The sequence below is a fragment of the Prionailurus bengalensis genome, chromosome A2 (genome assembly GCF_016509475.1).
Source record: "Prionailurus bengalensis isolate Pbe53 chromosome A2, Fcat_Pben_1.1_paternal_pri, whole genome shotgun sequence".
NCBI lineage: Eukaryota > Metazoa > Chordata > Mammalia > Carnivora > Felidae > Prionailurus > Prionailurus bengalensis.
Window position 1 is genome coordinate 78,031,624 of NC_057348.1, and position 16,174 is coordinate 78,047,797.

The 16,174-nt window shown below is 48.1% G+C and overlaps 1 protein-coding gene across 1 annotated transcript in view; it reads right to left on the reverse strand.

Moving 5' to 3' along the window:
• The window catches only part of CDHR3 (cadherin related family member 3), a 71,447-nt gene that overhangs the window by 16,098 nt on the left and 39,175 nt on the right, over positions 1-16,174 (reverse strand). The window contains exons 7-11 of the mRNA XM_043589434.1: positions 12,898-13,046; positions 10,524-10,713; positions 4,052-4,223; positions 2,426-2,528; positions 1,433-1,531 (exon numbers count right to left, since the gene is read on the reverse strand). Of these exons, the coding sequence (XP_043445369.1) occupies positions 1,433-1,531; positions 2,426-2,528; positions 4,052-4,223; positions 10,524-10,713; positions 12,898-13,046 (713 nt within the window). The remainder of the gene's footprint in view (positions 1-1,432; positions 1,532-2,425; positions 2,529-4,051; positions 4,224-10,523; positions 10,714-12,897; positions 13,047-16,174) is intronic.

Below are 16,174 nucleotides of genomic sequence, written 5' to 3' on the forward strand. Positions count from 1 at the left end.
AGAGAGAGAGAGAGACAGAGTGTAAGCGGGGGAGGGGCAGAGAGCGAGGGAGACGCAGAATCCGAAGCAGGCTCCAGGCTCTGAGCCGTCAGCACAGAGCCCGATGTGGGGCTCGAACTCACAAACCACGAGATCATGACCTAAGCCGAAGTCTGATGCTCAACCAAGCCACCCAGGCACCCCGGAAAAGAAACAATTTTTAAAAGGGTTTAGCAATTGATGATGATTGGAGTAGAGAATTTTAAATACTGTTCCATATTGTTTATTTTACAAAGCTTGTTGGTGGGGCTGCTGGAGTTCTGGCTTGCTTGTTTTGTAGAAGATTTTTCTCATATATTGCACTCCTCAAGGGGTGACACCCCTTATTTAACTATATGGCCCCAGCACTAAGTGCTTGACCCAAAGGAGGTAATCCATAATTGTAATAAGATCTGTAAATTTATAAGAAGACTATTACCGCTGCATTTGTTGGTCACTGGGTAAGGTATAAGGAATTAAAAGGTTTTCTTCAGACCCTCTTTTTATGCTTTGTTTAAAACTTAATGTCAGGAGGGGCGCCCGGGTGGCTCAGTCGGTTGAGAGTCTGACTCTTGGTTTCACCTCAGGTCGGGATCTCACGGTTCATGAGTTCTAGCCTCAAGATGGGCTCCGCAGGGATTCGGGATTCTGTCTCTCAAAACACATAAATAAACTTTTAGGGGCTCCTAGGTGGCTCAGTCGGTTGAGCATCCGACTTCGGTGCAGGTCATGATCTCATGGTCCATGAGTTCGAGCCCCACGTCGGGCTCTGTGCTGACGGCTTGGGGCCTGGAGCCTGTGTCTCCCTCTCTCTCTGCCCTTCCCCTGCTCATGTTCTGTCTCTCTCTGTCTCAAAAATAAATAAAAAAAGAAACATTTAAAAAATTTTAAAAAACCAAACTTTTTAAAAAGTAAGTTTTCTTTAAAAAAAAAGAGAGAAATCAAGGTGTCAACAAAGGGCAAAAACAGGGAATCCTATTATGGGAGATAAAATGTCTTTATTTTGTTTTTAAATGAAGGAAACCTACAAGTGGGAAATCTTTTCTCTATTTTTAAATTTCTATTCTCTGAGCAAGCTGGATAAAAATCACAGTGGAGACCAAGGGAAAACTTAGGCTACAAAAAAGGGAAGATTAGCAGAATCAGGCACGCAGACAAGGAAGCAATCAGGGGTTTGGAGAAATGCAGTTTAAACAATAGTTTTCAAAATCTAGGTTTCACCTGAAGGGCTCCTCAGCAGTAAGGACAATTTAAAAAGAAATAAGAGGTGCAATAAACACGGATGAGCTGTGAGTTGCTGTGCACAACACCACGCGGGGCCCTTGTGCTGGAGGGAACTTCCCCTCTGCTAAGGGCACGTCTGGATGGAGGAGTCTATCAAGAGCACTGGGGTCTGGTCTTGTCTGCTACTTACCTGGCCTTAATTCTGACACATCAAATACATAGGACGGGCTATCAAAGACAAGAGGAAACTCATTTTCTGGCTCCGTGAGGATGTAAATGTAGATGTTATCTAAAAGCAGAGATAGAAAAAAAATTTTTTTAATTGTAATGCCCCATTCTCACTCATATGTTTATTCACCACGTTTAAAGCACCTGCTGTGTACCAAGCTCTGAGCAAAATAAAGGGGGTGCAAGGTGAATGAGACCTGGTGGGTCCTGCCTTCACAATGCATAGGGCAGTGGCCCTTTACTAAATACATGTACAGGTCACTGTGGACACCAGAGGAAGGGCAGGCTGGCTCACGGGGATATTTAGAGTTACACAAATGGGGCCAGGGTGGAGTGGGGGTGAGGGGGGGGGGGGTTCTGGGCATGCGCATGGATACTGAAGTATAGAACTGCACGACTCTCGCAGGAAAACTGCAAGCTGGTGGCCTTGTTGGAAAAAGGGGGAGCTTAGGGCTGGGCAACCAGAGCTGAAACCAGAGAGTCAGGCAGGGGCCAGAGATGAAGGTCCTTGTGTGCCAAGCCAGAGACTTTGAATTTGAACTTGACAGCTACCGGGAGACACTTGGAGGGCTTTCAGCGAAGAAGTGATATAATGGTATTTGCATTTCCTGAAAATAACTGTCAGAATGCGGAGTGTGCCCCGGAAAAGGGCAAGACAAAAGCCAGACAGAAAGATCCTTCAAAGACTCTTAGTGTTATAACTGAGCCAAGAAAGAAGAGGTTCTGCATTCTAGCACTGCTAGCAGATGGGGGCAGGGCAGGAGAAAGGACCTGGAGACCGGTTACACGTGCCTGGCAAAGGACAGAAGGAGGCTGGGCTGATTCCCAAGTGTTTGGGTTTCTGAGGTCTCCTTTTGAACACAAATGCCTACCCCAATACCGAGTACTGCCTAGCACAGTTTAGTTGTTGCTACCTGAAATAAAGCTTCATGAAGTCGATAAAAATGATACTTGCTTTTGTGGTAAGGAGGGGCAACATCCTGAACCTGGATTATCACAGCATACGTATTGCCAGCTGCTAGATTGCTTGTATTTTCATAATCTAGGTCACCAATCAGCTAGATTAAAACAGAGATAACACATTGCACAGAGTAAAAACAATCCTTTTAATTCAACCGACAGAGAAGACATTTTGATACACTGTTACTGGATATGTAAAACCTTTCTGGAAAGCAAGTTGCCTATTAGAGGAGCTTTAATGAGTTACATCCATAGCTTTGCTCACTGCTGGGGAATTGATTCAGAAGAATTTACCAGGAGAGGATCTATGTTTCAAGACATTCATCAAGCACTACTGTCCAACAGTAGGGGCTCAAGGTCTCAGGTTAGTTGAAGAGAAACACAATATAGAATCCCATATGCAGGGATGTTTCCATCATTTGAAATATTTATGCAGCTGGGGTGCCCGGGTGGCTTCAGCAGGTTAAGCGTCCGACTCTTGATTTCAGCTCAGGTCATGATCTCATGGTTCACGGGTTTGAGCCCCACATCGGGCTCTGTGCTGACAGTGTGGAGCCTGCTTGAGAGTCTCTCATTCTCTCTCTCTCATTCTCTCTCTCTCTCTGCCCCTTTTCTGCTTGTGTGTGTGCTCTTTCTCTTTCAAAGTAAATAAATAAACTAAACAAATAAATAAATGAAATGTTTATGGAATATACATAAAATCTATGCACGGAGAAGACAAGAGGGTAATATATCAAAATGTTAGTAGTGGCTATCACTGAATGGTAATGCCATTTGTGTTTTCTACATTCTACAGTGAAGATGTATTAATTTCCTAAACAGAAAAAAGTAGAAATTATCTCTCAGCTGACACGTGTGCATTAAATTGGTAAGACTTTCTTGGGGGTGGAACAAGGGCTTGGGATGAGAGGTGGAGACAGGATGCCTGGGGGCTGCCTGTTCTCCTCCCTGAGGCTCTATCTCTGAGGCAAAGACCTCCCCCTACTCCCAGACCACGCCCCCACCTTCTTCTGCCTGCCACTTTCCTCTCCTTCCCCGTCACCCTCTGGCAGGAGCCCTGTAGGGAAAGGTGCACAGCTCATTGAGACCCGCTTTTTACGGCCGGCCGTCTGTCTTCCAATTCTGCTTCTGCCCCTGTGGAGACGCTGTGGAGTGGGGCACCTACACACCCCCATTTCCTCATTCTCTGTTGGATATCCAATGGTTGCACGATGCTGAATTTGGCAAGATACACTCAGGGCCCTGGGCTGGCTTTCTCTCCCCTCACACCTCTCTGGGCCAGAGACGGGCACTCAAGGAAACAAAAGTGCACAAGCCCAGAGGGCTCTAATGTGACTGCAAGCACCGCACTGAACAGACATGCCAAATTGCAATCTCAGGAAAGAATCCAGTCCTTAGCACCCCAGGCACAACTATGCATAACAAATGATTCCCGGAACTTGGGTAAAATAAAGAGCAAATGGGGAAACCAGAGTCACTATTAAGTTTGTCGGTTACCGGTTACCGTCGCTTCGAGAGGGAGTTACCTTGGAAATTGCTCTCTACGGGGCAGCAAAAGCACTAGGCATATCACACCAGCTCCCCCGATGCCCTTTCAATGAGGCAACGACCATGAACTGACCACGATTTTCCCAGAGCCAGCTGGATCCTGTGAAAATCTGCCGCTAACCCCCACTCCAGATGGCGAGCTGAAGTTGAATCGGTTGTTTGGTGCTTCGCTGTCATCGTCAGAGCAGAACTTGTTCAGGTCCAGGAGCGACGTCCCCTTGGCTGCTCTTTCAGGCACCATAATGCTGGCGAAAAGACACGATTCAATATTTTCCCCCAACAAATGGTGATTGAGTGTTGCTCCTGACAGGGGCCCTGGGCTAGACACCTCTGCTTTAATTTCCGTTCAAAGCCAGTCCGCAGTCATTGTGGTTACCGCCTAATGGGTTGCCTGCTCTGCCCTTCCCTCCTTTCAGACTATTCTTAACACAGCAGCCGGAGGGATCCTGTTAAAATGTCAGGTCACCTCACTCCTCTGCTCCTAAATCCCACACGGCTTCTCATTTCACTCCAAGTCCTCACTTTGATCTAGGGGGCTCTTCCCAATGTGCGCCCCTGCCTTGCCTTACCTGTCTGAGCTCATCTGCTCAAAGGCTCCTTGTCTGCTCCCACCTTGGGCTTCCTGGTGGTCCTCGAACTCTCCCCATGCTCTGGCCTCAGGCCATCCCACTAGCTTCACAATGCCCTTCTTCCCACATGTCCAAATGGCTCACATGTGCACTTCCTTTAGTCTCCAATCAGTGTCACCTTCTCAGGAGGCCACCCTGGTGACCCTCTCTGAAATGTCAGCCTCTCCCACCCCTTGCTCCCTTTCCTGTTCCCCTCTTTCATTTTTCGTCCTTAGCGTGATCGTTTTCCAATACACTACATGGTTATTTATTTATCCTGTTTATCTCCTATTTCCCCTCCTGGAAAGTAAGCTCCATGAGGACAGGGACCTCTGTCTGCTTTGTTCTTGGCATGCTCACTAATGTTTGTTGGATGAATGAATGTTGACCCAGGAGACTAGCGCAGCTGTGAAGAAGAATAATAGGGAAATAGAAATTCTGTCCTGCCTGCCAGGGGTTTATGACCCAGTTAGGGAGAATCCTGGACCCCTGCATGCCTCACTTCCCACGATTTGAAAATTGGGTATTCTGCCACCTGTGTTCTAATACCTCTGATGTCCTAAAAGCATCTCCTAACACCTTAGTATCATTCACCCAATAGAAGTGTGTTTTTTTTTTTTAATGTTTAGTTATTTTTGAGAGAGAGAGAGAGACAGAGCATGAGCAGGAGTGGGGACAGAGAGAGATGAGACACAGAATCCAAAGCAGGCTCCAGCCTCTGAGCTATCAGCACAGAGCCTGACACGGGGCTCGAACTCACAGACCGCAAGATCATGACCTGAGCCAAAGTCAGACACTTAACTGACTGAGGCACCCAGGTGCCCCTAGAAGTGTTCTTTTTTTTTTTTTAATTTTTTTTAACGTTCATTTATTTTTGAGAGAAAAAGACAGAGCATGAGTGGGAGAGGGGCAGAGAGAGAGGGAGACACAGAACTGGAAGCAGGCTCCAGGCTCTGAGCTTTCAGCACAGAGCCCAACACGGGGCTCGAACTCATGAGTGGTGAGATCATGACCTGAGCCAAGGTCAGGTGCTTAACTGACTGAGCCACCCAGGCCCCTAGGGGTGTTTTTTTTTTTTTTTTAATTTTTTTTTCAACATTTATTTATTTTTTGGGACAGAGAGAGACAGAGCATGAACGGGGGAGGGGCAGAGAGAGAGGGAGACACAGAATCGGAAGCAGGTTCCAGGCTCTGAGCCATCAGCCCAGAGCCCGACGCGGGGCTCGAACTCACAGACCGCGAGATCGTGACCTGGCTGAAGTCGGACGCTTAACCGACTGCGCCACCCAGGCGCCCCCCTAGGGGTGTTTTTTAATTGAAGTTTTTATTTATTTATTTGAGAGAGAGAGAGAGAGAGAGAGAGAGAATGAGTGGGGAGGGACAGAGGGACAGAGAGAGAGGGAGACACAGAATCTGAAACAGACTCTGGCTCTGAGCTGTCAGCACAGAGCCCAACATGGGGCTCGAATTCACGAACTGAGAGATCATGACCTGAGCCGAGGCCAGATGCTCAACCGACTGAGCCACCCAGGCTCCCCCACATCATCTCTTAATGGCATCTAATGTGGGATCTGGGCTCAACAGACGTCTGAAGAGAAACATCTGACAGCAAGGATGGTTTGGGGCTGTTGAGGATAACTGGGCTTATTTCCTGGAAAGCATTTTTTTCTGACAGGTGCATCTTTGGCAAAGACAACCTCTGTTTCAGCAGAATTGGGGTCCAAATATTTTCATTCCTATCTTGACTGTACAAAGTCATAGTTTTATTCATAAGTGCTTAGAATAGGTATCACTTATTAAACACCAACTATATACTGTATCATAACAAGCAATTTAAAAACAGTATCTCTAGGGATGCCTGAAGGGCTCAGTCAGTTAAGCATTGGACTCTTGATTTCAGCTCAGGTCATGATCTCAGAGTGGTGAGATTTAGCCCTGTGTGGGGCTCCATGATGGGTGCGGAGCCTGCTTAAGATTCTCTCTTTGTCTTTTTCTCTCTCAAAACAAACAAACGAACAAAAAACTCAAGGGGCACCTTGGGTGGCTCAGTTGGTTAAGTGTTCAACTCTTGGTTTCGGCTCAAGTCATGATCTTGCAGTTCGTGAGCTCGAGCCCCACATAAGGCTCTGTGCTGCTTGGAATTCTGTGTCTCCCTCTCTCTCTGCCCCTCCCCTGCTCATGCTCACTCTCTCTCTCTCTCTCTCTCTCTCTCTCTCTCTCTCAAAACAAATAAACATTAAAAAAAAGGTTTTTAAAAAAACCCAAAAACCAAAACTGAAAAAACAAACAAAAAAACACTATCTCTAATTCTCTGACCTTCAAGAGCTTTGGATTCTTGTCTCCATTTTACAGGTGAAGAAAGAGTGGTTCAGAGTGGTTTCAAGACCTGTCCAACAAAGCTGGTCCAGGCAGGCATGCTTCTCTATTGTCTGTGTTAGTAAATTCTATTTAAGGCCCATCAGTGAATCTCCAGGCCCACAGACAGTTTGGGGATCTGGACCTCGATTCCAACTCTCTGGAAGCCAAGGTGATGCATCATCCAAGGAATCCAGGATCCCGAAGCCAGACCTGTCATGCACTCCGCCTCTCAGGGCTGCCTAGCGTGTTTTCATTCTTCCCTGACGGTCAGAATTTTTCCCCCAAAAGCGTGACTTGGAAAGCCGCTTCCCCCTCATTCATCAAGCCCTGCCTCAAAGGCCGGCTGCCCTCCCTCCCAGCCATCTGACCACGTTCCCTTCCCACGCAAAGGTGACTGGCCCAGCGGCAGAGTGTGCTGACCTTCTCCGCCTCTGGCTCACAAACCGCTTGCGAAGCGCCTTCAGCCAAGCGCAGGACAATTTACAACCAGAGCGGGGGCTGTCACGGCGCCTTTGATGCCTCCTCCCGGCCCAGGGCTCATTCATCACCAGCCTGGGAAAGCCGCAGGGGCCTCAGCGCTAAGGGCTATCTCCATCTCTAGGCCGGCCAGAGAGCCTGCGGGGACCGTGTGACCCAGGGGGGCGGCCGGGGGCTGGGCACACAGCCACCTACCTCAGACCCACTGCATACTGGCGCCCTCCCACTCTCTTCTACCTGCTCTCCCAGACTCCCCTGCCGGGACCATGCCAAGAGCCCTGAAGAAGGAATAAATCTTCAGGGACATGTGTTGTCAGAGCTGGTGGCTGCACCGTCCTGTTCTGTGTGGTTTTGACCCGCCCGGGTGCTCTGGCATGGTGGGAGTGGAGAAGGTGGTAAGGGTAGGTGGTGGATGATGCCCCTGGAGTTTGCAAATGGGGCCAGGTTTTTGGAATAGAGACTTCCACCTCCGGGACTGCAGAAGGAGCCCTTCTGTGGCCCCTCCTCACATCTTGGCTTTCACAGGCTACCTGCAGGTTGGACAAGCCCTGAGGAGCGACATTGCTTAGAGCTACTTCAGTCATCAATACCATTAGTCCGGTTACTCCCTGGCATTGACCTTCAGGGCTAATTTGGAGACAAGATTATCAAGAACAGAGCTCTTCATGGGCTTGCCCAGACAGTCGAGAATATTCACATTGTGGTTTTGCCAGCTGCTATGGAATGCAGTCTGCAAACCGTCATTCCACATGCCCGGGGAGTCTGGATTGCAGGAAGCCACAGGACACGCTTGCAGAAGTGCACCAGGAGGGGAGGAAGTGCACAAGGAAGGTTGGAGACAGCGTGGTTCTCTGCAGTCATTGCTTCTCAGAGTTTTGACGCCTCAACCCACACCCTCCGCTTCTCAGGGTAGCGGAGCAAAGAAGAGCAGGGAGGACCCAGCAGGGCAGGGCATTAGGACAGGAAATCCTCCCGCCCCCGGGTGCACAGAGCCACCCAAGAGTGCTAGCATAGATTTCAATTTTCAAAGAAAGTGTGACCCCACATGTCATCTCTGCTCCATCCCCCGGGCCCAGACTCAGTTACCAGAGGTGGGTTCCATTTCTGCGTGTGAGAGTGTGGAAGTCACAACCCTAACTACCCAAGGCAACCATTCCCACCCATCAAACAGACTCTTAGGTTAGGGTTGGGATAGAAGCCTATCACCTGGTCAAGGCTATTATTGACTTGATGGGGGCCTCAGCAGGCAGCAGATGGCAAATTAGGATAATTCTAGGAGGGTTTGGTAAAGGGACTATTACAAAGGTGCACACACTGGGTTTATGGAAATCCCAAGGGAAGAGCAGGACTCTCAGGGCTGGTAAGAGTGGAGCTCCTTTACCACCTCTTGGCCCAGAGGAGCCTGTGGAGGGAGCAGTTCCCGAAGCTGGAAAGAGACAGATGGCTGTGCAGAGGACTGGCTTATAGGATATGGAGATTTCAGGAGGTGGGGGGACATCTCCGGCTAACAGGCATGGAGCCAGATGGGTAAATACCCCAACTTTACTCTGCCCCTTATTCCAGGGCTTCCCATTGGCCAACCAGAAGCTGCAGGACAGGGGGCCAAGCGCTAACCACATGGGTCAGCCCCCCACAGAGCAGGGCGGTGTAGTGTGGAGGCTGGATCTGGAGACGCAAGCAGGATGTGTCCAAAACTGGGTTTAATTGTTCTGATACCAGACTCTAGGCCACACTGAATTTTAGCATCATGCTGGGCATGGCAACGGAGAAAACAGGGAGACGTTCATACCCATAATAAAGGAATTTATTTATATTTCTATTGCTAACCCTCGACAATCTTTGCCCTTTGTCCTAGGGTCCTTTGTCCTTTGCATGGCCACACTATAGATTGGATCTGTGTCCAAAGTCACCTGGAGCTTAAAAAGTGACCTTGCAAAATCTGTCAAAATGAACTCAGAGGAGGACTCTCACCGTGGGGACCTCTGAAAAGGGGACCTGCTTGGACGTGATTGAACCTTGCTCCAGATGTAGGGCACTCTCCAGATACCAGTGTCACTGTGGAGGTGCCCTCCCGCCCCCATAAGGAGCCACCTTCATCGTTCCAAAAGACTGGAGACTAGCAAGTAAGAAGCCACAGAGAAGCAAGTAACCCCAGGAATACTGATATGGCATTTAGACAAAATACTTAGTAGGGAGATAGTGCCATTTTCAAAAAGGCGTATTGAACCAGACACAAGGGACCTTATTTTTATTTAAAAAAATTTGTTTAATGTTTATTTACTTTTGAGAGAGATAGAGCACAAGTGGGGGAGGAGCAGAGAGAGAGAGACACAGAATCCAAAGCAGGCTCCAGGCTCTGAACTATCCTCAAGGAGCCCGGTGTGGGGCTCGAACTCACAAACTGTGAGATCATGACCTGAGCTGAAGTCGGACACTCAACCGACGGAGCCACCCAGGCACCCCAAGGGACCTTATTTTTAACTAACACTGAATAGATTGTGACACAAAGAATAGGTCAAAATGTGCAAAATCACTTGTTTCTGCATTTCCCCCCTTTTGGTTGCCTTTTGTGTATGGGCAGCTAAGTTGTGTAAGGTGAATTAGACGCTTTGTTTTGTTTTAAGTAAATACTTGGTTTGATTTATTCCTATTCCTAGTGGTGTGTTTCTCTGGGAGCTCCCAGCTACTGATCCTAAGTGTCAAGTATCTATTATAACTGCTAACAGCACTGTCTTGCCACTGGAAGCAAAATAAAGAAAGGCACACTCCAGAGAGGGTCTCACAAATCCCCGTGGTACTTTTCACCAAAGAAGGTGAACACGCTATAGAAGAGAGCAAGAATTTTTTTTTTTTTTTTTTTTTTTTTTTTTTTTGGCCAGAGTACAAAAGTGGAGGAAGGAATCAATGAAAAAGAGAGAAAATAAAGAGAAGGAAGAAAAAAAGGATCAAGAAAGAAAAACCTATCAATTAAATCAGACACCTCAAGTATGTTGGCTTACGTTCTTGAGGCCTGTCCCAGGTGCCCATGATTCTTTGATTCCTGTCAGAGAAGCCACAAGTTTGAGGACCACCAAAGAGGGGAGCCGCCCCGCACGTGACTACCTGAAGGTGAACTTGGTGCACGTAGGAGCGTTGTCATTAATGTCTTCCACAACGAAGGTTATCTGCATGCGATTCTCTTGACCCCCCGAGGGTCTGTCCTTCACCAGAACTTCCAGAGAAATGGTGGGATTTTGTCTTAATTGACCTGCATCTCGGTCTAGCCTGTGGGCCACTTGGATCGTACCGGTCACTAAGGAGGCAAATGCAAGGACATCACTCTTTGGACACTTGAAGGCGATTGGAATGATCATTGTGATAGGAGGACTGGCTTGCATGGAGAATACCCTTTGTACAAACACGTGTTTACAAACTCATGTAAGTTCCTGGATTAGACATTGATCGGGGTGCTTAGCCTGACCCTTCTAGAACTTTTCACCTCTAACTTCAGGGTTGGGCCCCTGGCAGCTGTTCCTTACCTATAGCTGACCAGACCAGCTGACTCCAGTTTGACCCACTAGTTCTCTTACTGGGGAATGTGTAACAGAGAGACACAAGTCAGGCTAACAGGGGAGTTACAGGTCAGAGACCAGAACGCTAGCTGCAAGGGTGGTCGGGGCAGAGTCGGTTCACACCTTTCCTGTGCCTCATGAGCTACCCGGGGTCCTGCTGATATGTGTCCCCTACCTTTTTTTTTTTTTTTTCCCTCGAGCTTGGCTTGGCTTGCTTTCGTTTCTGTTACTTGCGACCAGAGTCTTTTTTTTTTTTTCCTTTTTTTTTTTAACGTTTATTTTTGAGACAGAGAGAGACACAGCATGAATGGGGGGAGGGTCAGAGACAGGGAGACACAGAATCTGAAACAGGCTCCAGGCTCTGAGCCATCAGCACAGAGCCTGATGCGGGGCTTGAACTCAAGGACTTTTTTTGTTTTAATTTTTATTTCAGAGTCTTAATACACTCCAAAAACCCACTGCGTTTGTTAAACATTGCATTTGCAATACTAGAGTGAACAGAATTCTAAGCCATGGTTGTTCATCGCTATACCATCAGACAAGTGAGGTCCTTGATGACAGGACACTAGAAAGTTTTCAGAGATAAGGCACAATTATTGCCTTGGCCTGCCTCTCCTAGGACCAGACATCCTTTGCTGTAAAGCCTATGTGGCAAATAGCACATTGTGTTTCTGGGATTGTCTGATGCTGGGCTCCACAAAATCATGTAAAGTGAAGTCCTTTGGAAGGATGTGATAGAAGCTTAAGAGGTGGTGTAGCCTAGGAGGGGGGCTCTGGAGCCACAGCCTTTGGTCTGTCTGTATCTCTGCTTCACAACCCACAAGCTGTGAGGCCTTGGACAAGTCACTTACCCTGCCCAAGTCTCTCTCTAAGCTTTAATTTCCTCATCTACGAAGTGTGGATTATGATAGCGTATCGACTTGCTGTGTTGAGTTCTTAAGATGGAATACGTGTATGCTAAGACCCCAATAAAAGATGGCTAACACAGGAGGGGGAAACTCTCCTTCTCCACACTGACATGTTTAGATGGGAAAGTAACTCCCAGCAACCCAGGAGATTGATCTAGATTGATGCAGTCCAACATGGTAACCACTAGCCACATGTGGCTCTTTAGCACTTGAAATGTGGCTAGTCCAAATTGCAATGTGTGGTAAGTACAAAATGCTTTAAAGACTCGGTACAACAAATGATCATGTTAAATATGCCACAAGTAACTCTAAAATATTAGTTACATGTTAATGACAATATTTTGGATGTGTTGGGTTCCATAAAATGCCTTATGAAAGTTCGTTTCACCTGTTTATTTTTACTTTTTAAACATGTGGCTACTGAACTTTAAAATTACATATGTGGGCAGGGGCACCTGGGTGGCTCAGTCAGTTAAGCATCCAACTGCTGGTTTCAGCTCAGGTCATGATGTCACAGTTCATGAGTGCGAGCCCTGCATCAAGCTCTGTACTGATGACTTGGAGCCTGCTTGGGATCCTCTCTCTGTCCCCCTCTCTCTGCCCCTCCCTTGCTTGCACTCTCTCTCAAAAGATAAACATTAAAAAAATTACATTCGTGGGCTTCCACTCTATTTATTTTGGACAGTGCTGATGTGGATTCTCTTTTCAGAAGACTTCAAGGTACCCTCAGGAGAGTGCACTCATCCATTGTTAGATACCCACCTGCTTCAACGGTGAAGTAGTGATGTGATATAGCCGGCCACCCTGGGGCCCCCATTCAGAGTCCCCGGCCCCTCTGCCAGCTGCTTTTAATACACCTATTGCCCTGGTAAGTTATAATACTCCAGACAGAAAGGCATGCCCCAGACCAAAAGACAGATAAAATATTTGTAAAACAATCCAAATGGCTAGATTAAAGATGCACAGAAAGGTGAATGAGTGTGTGTGTGTGTGTGTGTGTGTGTGTGTGTGACTTACACTGGTTGATCACGAAATAGCTGTTAGCAGTGGTGATGCTGTAGAGAAGGAAGCCGGTAGAACCTTTATCATCGGGGTCCTCAGCTGTGATATTGGCCACAATGGTGCCCGCATCCAGCTCCTCGGGAATCGAGTACACTCGTGCTGGGCTGGAGCAGAAGTACAGCAGACACAGCTAATTTTCAGGGGCACGGGAGGGAGGAGTCTGGGAGGTGGGTATTTTGGTTAGTGCTAAATATAGCACTGAGCTTTTGAACTTGCATCTGCTCACTCAGAAAGAGAACTCAGCAGCTGAAAGGAGGGGTGGCCGGCTTTTGTATTTCCAGAGCTCCCGTCCCTGTGGATGCGAAGAAAGTGCCACGCTGTTACTGCAACCATTTACAGTGGCCTCGGCCTCTGACTCCGCGCACGCTTGATGCCTTTTCAGATCAGCCGGGGCATTAACATCTTTCGCAATAAGGATAGTTGGCCTATCCAGCCATCTTCTCTCCTTCTGCAATTCTTGTGCAAAAGCTCCCTGAATTATTTTACGAAATCCATCTGGACACAATGTCCACAGCTAACAGATTCCTGACTCCGACCCTATGGCTGGCACAGGAAGCTGTGATAATAAACTGCAAACGCTTTTTATTTTTTCTTTGTCTTTTTGGTATTTTTTAAATAATTTTTTTTAGTGTTTATTTTTGAGAGAGGGAGAGAGACAGAGTGAAAGCAGGGGAGGGGCAGAGAGAGAGGGAGACACAGAATCCGAAGCAAGCTCCAGGCTCCGAGCGGTCAGCACAGAGTCCTACACGTGGCTCGAATTCATGAACTGTGAGATCATGACCTGAGCAGAAGTCGGACACTTAACCTACTGAGCCACCCAGGCACCCCCCCACCCCACCTTTTTTTGCCTGAGGAGGCAGAATTTACATACAGAACTTGTGCACCTTTCTGAGTTGCATTTATCTTAAGGTCAGGTCTCTGAACGGAGGAATGAGCCCCCCTCTGGCAGAAGCCAAGGTCAGTGCACTTGTCCTCCATGGATGACTTCTTACAAGATACCACCAAACCGCCAACCCGCCCATCTTCCTCAGACTCCCACTGTCTTTGGAAAAGGCTGATAATAAGACAGAGAGGTTCAAGGCTTTAACTACACAACTTGGGTACATTGAGTAATTTTGAATGCACCAAGGAAGGTTTATTGTTTGGAATAACCCTGCAGGAAATCTTTTTGCCGAGGGAAATCATTTCAGTGGGGCAAATAATCACCTCTGATTTACCAGTTTTGTAAGTTAGGATTTTCCCACGTGGGATCTTCCTTTAGAGGGGAACTCTATATTTCAGGTTTAAATGATCGCATTCATTTCATGAGCTCAGAATTTTTCTTTGGTTCTGTCTCATCCTCTCTGTAGAGTAGATGGGACCAGAGGGAAGAGGAAGGAGAGGGATCCTTCAGCCAGCATCAGAGGCAGGCAGAGAGAGGCTGCAACCAGGCTCTCCCTCACCGGGGCTTCCTCCTGAGTCCTGAGCCTGCCCCCCACCCCCGACAACATTCCCAAGGTGACCTCCTGTTGGTGCTCCCCATTGTTGGGGGGACAGTAATCTTGTTTAGGCCAAGAGGCCACCCCAGTGCTCTCCACCTCTCCCCTCCCAATGGCTCATGGAGGCTGCCCATTGATCCATTTACTTGCCTGACCCCCTTCTCAGTGAATCTGGGGGTGGCCTACTGATGGGTCAGGAATAGCTAGGTGGGGTGTGAGGGGCAAGGGGCAGGAAACAAAACCGGAGCCAGAGGGGAGAAGGAGGTAGCCCCAGCTCCCAAAGCCCCTACGTCCGTTATGTGAGAGTCCCTGTTTCTAAGGTGTTCTGTTTTTTTCTTTGGTTACTCTGAGTGGGTTCCGTTAACTTCCAACAAAGAGATTGCGAGGACCTCTGTGCTACCTTGCCTCTGCTTCTTAACGTGTGGTCACTGCACAGTCCACAGGCTCCCTGGGGATTCTGGATCTGAATGCAGAACTCGGGCCAGCTGCAGACCACTGAATCGAGATCTGCATTTTCACAAGATGCCTGGGGATTTGTATGCACTTTAAAGTTTGAGAAAGAATTCTGGGACGCCGGGGTGGCTCAGTCGGTTAAGTGGCCGACTTTGGCTCAGGTCATGATCTCGCGGTCCGTGAGTTCGAGCCCTGTGTTGGGCTCTGTGCTGACAGCTCAGAGCCTGGAGCCTGTTTCAGATTCTGTGTCTCCCTCTCTCTGACCCTCCCCTGTTCGTGCTCTGTCTCTCTCTGTCTCAAAAATAAATAAACGTTAAAAAAAATTTTTTTTAAAGTTTGAGAAAGAATTCTCGTAAGGAAACAGCAGAGGTGACAACCACAGATAGCCAACCTGTCATAGGACAGAGGACACCTTGGGAGGAGAATCTTCTTCCTCCTACCCTCCCTTCTTCCTTCTAAGACAGTGGTTCTCAGCTGGGGGTGATTATGTTGGTTGTCACAACTAGGGGGAGGGGCTGCTATTGGCATCTAGGGAGTAGAGGCCAGGGACGCTGCTGAATACCACAGCGCACAGGACAGCCCCACCCCAGGAAGCATCCAGCTCAAAATGTCAAGAGTGCAGTTGTTTAAGACACCCTGTTCTGCAGCCCCATCTGGTCCATGCTGGGCACTCCAGGAAATCTGGTCCCTGTGAAGGGAACCAGTCAGGCTATTGGTGAGTGCAGAGCTCCTCAGGCACACCATTCTCTCCTTTGCTGACCTGATATTGAGGCTGGCAGAAGGCAAAATCTTTGGTTTATTTGGTCTGGGCACCCATGACCCAAGTAGGTATAAAATATCATTGAACATGGAGGTGTTACCTTCAGCCCGCAGCTGAGATCTATTCAAGAGCAGCAAAGCCAGGTGTCCCACAGCCACTGACAGGGTTAAGCTCTGATATCACTTACATTCCCACACCCTCCTCTGCTGTAACACCAGATCACCAGGACCTGGACGAGGGGGAGACAAGGGCCAATGGCCACACTCACAGGGAAGGGCATGAATCCCAGATGGCCTCAGACGGCTTCATCGTTACAAATGACTTTGCGGTAAGTGCATAGAGTGCGTGTGCACCGCGAGACCCTAGGTTGAAAAGGACAGTGGGTAAATACAAAAGAAATGGGCAGCAGGGGACAGACTGCCCAAGTCTAAGGTAAAGTGCTCTGCAAAAAACAACAAGCATTGTGCTTGCTATGTAGAGAGTAAATAGAAGTCAAGTACTTTTATAATAACGTGCTCGACTGTAATAATAGCAGAATCCT